General features: G+C 49.4%; 1 protein-coding gene across 1 annotated transcript; it reads right to left on the bottom strand.

Moving 5' to 3' along the window:
• Positions 1–104: 104 nt before the first annotated feature.
• LOC118756791 lies at positions 105–575 on the bottom strand. Its single transcript, XM_036491534.1, has one exon. The coding sequence runs from the start codon at positions 573–575 to the stop codon at positions 105–107; it is 471 nt and encodes a 156-aa protein (XP_036347427.1).
• Positions 576–979: the final 404 nt, after the last annotated feature.

Raw genomic sequence — 979 nt, 5'->3', positions numbered from 1 at the left:
AGTTTCTCGCCTGGGTCCTCCATGGGGGAAAACCAGATACGTGCACGTGGCCTCTGAGGAACGTCCTTAGCTGGAATCAGCCCAGCTAAGAAGTCCAAAGAAGCCTAGTCCGCGCATCTGATAACCCTGTATCCTCGAAAGGATCCAGAGGAATCAAACTCCGGATGGGGACCCGCCTGGCTATCGAGGACGTAGTCCATAACGAGACTTGATAGCTTGACGTCGATCTCCACCCAGTGCTTCTGCTCAGATACCGGAGTCTTCGAGTTTTCGTCGACTATGGCCATCAACAGACTGTCTTTGGCAACGTCACTAAAGTGGCGTTGCAGCGGGTTGTGGTCAGATGAAGAAGCCTGTTTAGGCTTCTTGCTCTCTCTGCCGGTAGTGCTGTCGTTAGTGGAAGGATTTATCTTTTGACATTCGCTCTTTTGCTTTATTTCAGGTGGATTGGGGTTTGCAGATTGCTTCTCTTTTAAGGAGCTCTCATATTCCTCAACCACCTTTTTATAGTATTCGACCGCCTTCAACTGATAGGAGCCGCTTGGAGCCAAATTGCTAGATATTTTATCTAGCATGTAGACCGCCCTCTGGTAGCGTCTCTTTCTGATTTGGTTCTGGGACTTTTTATGTTTCTTTTTCCGCCCTGTTCCCGCCGTCGTTGTACTGTGGTTGGTACTGCCGGCAGCTTTGGAGGAAGACGGAAGGTCGTGGCTGGTAGGGATGCCTGGCTTGGCATCGTTAGATGTGGTATGATTTGCTGCTTGTGCTTCTGGTGTACTATGGTTGGTACAACCAAGAACACTTGATGGAGGCAAGAAGGGTGTCCTCATCGGACTCCGTAACAACGGGGCCCGGGATCCGATAGGGAAGTGCCAAAGTCGATTGTCCAGTGTTCGTTGCAGTGTTCGTCATCAGTTTTCTTTCGGTTTCAGTTTGTTGTTTTTGTTTATTGTCATTCATATTTGGCCCCCCGAGTATG

The sequence above is a fragment of the Rhagoletis pomonella genome, unplaced genomic scaffold (assembly GCF_013731165.1).
Source record: "Rhagoletis pomonella isolate Grant_MI unplaced genomic scaffold, Rhpom_1.0 Rhpom_scaffold_12176, whole genome shotgun sequence".
Classification (NCBI taxonomy): Eukaryota; Metazoa; Arthropoda; class Insecta; order Diptera; family Tephritidae; genus Rhagoletis; species Rhagoletis pomonella.
Note: the sequence above shows the minus strand (reverse complement) of the source record. Positions and strands in the feature narration are given on the sequence as shown.

What these genes read in the sequence shown, in the direction of transcription:
- LOC118756791 (XM_036491534.1), bottom strand. Translation starts at nt 575, where the DNA reads ATGCTAGATAAAATATCTAGCAATTTGGCTCCAAGCGGCTCCTATCAG.